The sequence below is a fragment of the Geospiza fortis genome, unplaced genomic scaffold (genome assembly GCF_000277835.1).
Source record: "Geospiza fortis unplaced genomic scaffold, GeoFor_1.0 scaffold1089, whole genome shotgun sequence".
In the NCBI taxonomy this organism is placed as follows: domain Eukaryota; kingdom Metazoa; phylum Chordata; class Aves; order Passeriformes; family Thraupidae; genus Geospiza; species Geospiza fortis.
Window position 1 is genome coordinate 69,084 of NW_005054717.1, and position 3,029 is coordinate 72,112.

General features: G+C 60.1%; 1 protein-coding gene across 1 annotated transcript in view; it reads right to left on the reverse strand.

The window, feature by feature from the left end:
• Positions 1 to 3,029, reverse strand: part of LOC102033360 (mucin-2-like) — a 13,380-nt gene that overhangs the window by 3,190 nt on the left and 7,161 nt on the right. The window contains exons 3-5 of the mRNA XM_031065248.1: positions 2,054 to 2,916; positions 386 to 1,443; positions 258 to 313 (exon numbers count right to left, since the gene is read on the reverse strand). Of these exons, the coding sequence (XP_030921108.1) occupies positions 258 to 313; positions 386 to 1,443; positions 2,054 to 2,916 (1,977 nt within the window). The remainder of the gene's footprint in view (positions 1 to 257; positions 314 to 385; positions 1,444 to 2,053; positions 2,917 to 3,029) is intronic.

Sequence of the window (3,029 nt, forward strand, 5' to 3'; positions counted from 1 at the left end):
TGGTGGACTCGGTGGGGGTGGTGGAGGTGGTGGTGGGCATGGTTGATTCAGTGGGAACGGCCGAGGTAGTTGAGGAGGTTGAGGTGCTGGTGGTGGACATGGTTGATTCGGTGGAAGCAGCTGATGTGGTTGAAGCGCTGATGATGGACGTGGTTGACCCGGTGGGGGTGGACGAGGTGGTTGAGGAGGTGGTGGTGGAGATGGTTGATTCAGTGGGCACAGAGGAGGTGGTTGAGGTTGAGGTGGACACCACGGACTCAGTGGGGGTGGACTCTGTGGTGGAGGTGGTTGAGGTGGAGGTGGACGTGGTGGACTCAGTCGGGGCAGCCGAGGTGGATGAGATGGTTGAGGCGCTGATGGTGGAGGTGGTGGACTCAGTCGGGGCAGCTGAGGTGGTGGAGGTGGTGGACCCCGTGGGGGTGATGGAGGTGGTTGAGGTGATGGTGGATGTGGTTGATTCAATGGGAGCGGCTGACGTGGTTGAAGAGCTGGTGGTGGATGTGGTGGACTCGGTGGGGGTGGTGGAGGTGGCAGAGGTGGTGGTGGAGGAGGTGGTGGAGGTGGTTGATTCAGTGGGCACAGACGAGGTGGTTGAGGTGGTTGAAGTTGAGGTGGACATCGTGGACTCGGTGTGGGTGGACTCCGTGGTGGAGGTGGTTGAGGTGGAGGTGGACGTGGTGGCCTCAGTCGGGGCAGCCGAGGTGGATGAGATGGTTGAGGCGCTGATGGTGGAGGTGGTGGACTCAGTCGGGGCAGCTGAGGTGGTGGAGGTGGTGGACCCCGTGGGGGTGATGGAGGTGGTTGAGGTGATGGTGGATGTGGTTGATTCAATGGGAGCGGCTGACGTGGTTGAAGAGCTGGTGGTGGATGTGGTGGACTCGGTGGGGGTGGTGGAGGTGGCAGAGGTGGTGGTGGAGGAGGTGGTGGAGGTGGTTGATTCAGTGGGCACAGACGAGGTGGTTGAGGTGGTTGAAGTTGAGGTGGACATCGTGGACTCGGTGTGGGTGGACTCCGTGGTGGAGGTGGTTGAGGTGGGGGTGGACGTGGTGGACTCAGTGGGGGCAGTCGAGGTGGTTGAGGTGCTGGTGGTGGAAGTGGTGGACTCGGTGGGGGCAGTGGAGGAGGATGAGATGGTTGAGGCGCTTGTGGTGGATGTGGTTGACTGAGTGGGCCCGGCAGAAGTGGTGGAGGTTGGGGTTGGGGTGGACGTGGTGGAATCGGTGGGGATGGCAGAGGTGGATGAGGTGGTTGAGGTGCTGGTGGTGGACATGGTGGACTCAGTGGGTGCAGCTGAAGTGGTGGATGAGGTGGACCCGGCGGTGGACGTGGTTGATTCAGTGGGGGTGGCGGTTGTGGTTGTGGTGGTGATGGACGTGGTTGACGCAGTGGGCCCAGCTGAGGTGGTTGAGGTTGAGGTGGAGGTGGTGGACTCGGTGGGGATGGCTGAGGTGGATGAGGGGGGGGGGGGGGGGGGGGGGGTGGGTGAGGTAGGTTCTGTAACTGGAAGAAACTGGTTAGTTATCTTTTGAACATCTTGACTAAGCAACGTGGCTCCAGTGAACTTTTCCAAACTAAATTTCAGGCCAAATCACCTCAGCTGCTTTCAGCACATCTATTTTTTGGCCATGTCCTGCTTTTCATCATTCAATAACCCTGCTTGCAGAGGTTTCTGGTTTGTCAGTCTCTCAGCTTAAGGCAATTACAGCTGCAGCTTGAGGCAGCTCAACAGGCAGTGTAGTGGTGCTCAACACTTCTTCCCCCTTAGTGTGGGGATCCATAAGCTCTCCTCTTCAGTTTCAGCCCCTTCACTGGGTCCTAATTACACATCCTGTGGTCCCTTCCTTCCTGCATTTCCTTTCTGTCCAAGCAGCTGGAAGTCTTCCAGGTCCTCCACTCTCCCCGTTTGACTTTACCTCTTTCCTGAATCTATTGTTCCTGCTTCCAGCAGAAGGCTGACACTGAAACAGTCACTGCCCCCAGCTGTAACCACAGTAGCCCATTCTTTCAGATTCTCTTCATGGCTCGGTAGGTAGGACCAAGGTGGTTGAGGTGCTGGTGGACATGGTTGATTCGGTGGGGGCAGCTGATGTGGTTGAAGAGCTGGTGGTGGACGTGGTGGACTCGGTGGGGGTGGTGGAGGTGGTGAAGGTGGTGGACTCAGTGGTGGACGTGGTTGATTCAGTGGGGGTGGCGGTCGTGGTTGTGGTGGTGATGGACGTGGTTGATTCGGAGGGCCCAGCCGAGGTGGTTGAGGTGGTGGTGGACGGGGTTGATTCAGTAGGGGCAGCTGAGGTGGTGGAGGGGGTGGACCCCGTGGGGGTGATGGAGGGGGTTGAGGTAGTGATGGACGTGGTTGATTCGGAGGGCCCAGCCGAGGGGGTTGAGGTGGTGGTGGACGGGGTTGATTCAGTAGGGGCAGCTGAGGTGGTGGAGGGGGTGGACCCCGTGGGGGTGATGGAGGGGGTTGAGGTAGTGATGGACGTGGTTGATTCGGAGGGCCCAGCCGAGGGGGTTGAGGTGGTGGTGGACGGGGTTGATTCAGTAGGGGCAGCTGAGGTGGTGGAGGGGGTGGACCCCGTGGGGGTGATGGAGGGGGTTGAGGTAGTGATGGACGTGGTTGATTCGGAGGGCCCAGCCGAGGGGGTTGAGGTGGTGGTGGACGGGGTTGATTCAGTAGGGGCAGCTGAGGTGGTGGAGGGGGTGGACCCCGTGGGGGTGATGGAGGGGGTTGAGGTAGTGATGGACGTGGTTGATTCGGAGGGCCCAGCCGAGGGGGTTGAGGTGGTGGTGGACGGGGTTGATTCAGTAGGGGCAGCTGAGGTGGTGGAGGGGGTGGACCCCGTGGGGGTGATGGAGGGGGTTGAGGTAGTGATGGACGTGGTTGATTCAATGGGAGCGGCTGACGTGGTTGAAGATCTGGTGGTGGACACGGTGGACTCAGTGGGTGCACCTGACGTGGTGGAGGTGGTGGACCCGGTGGTGGACGTGGTTGATTCAGTGGGCACGGTCGAGGGGGTTGAGGGGGGGGG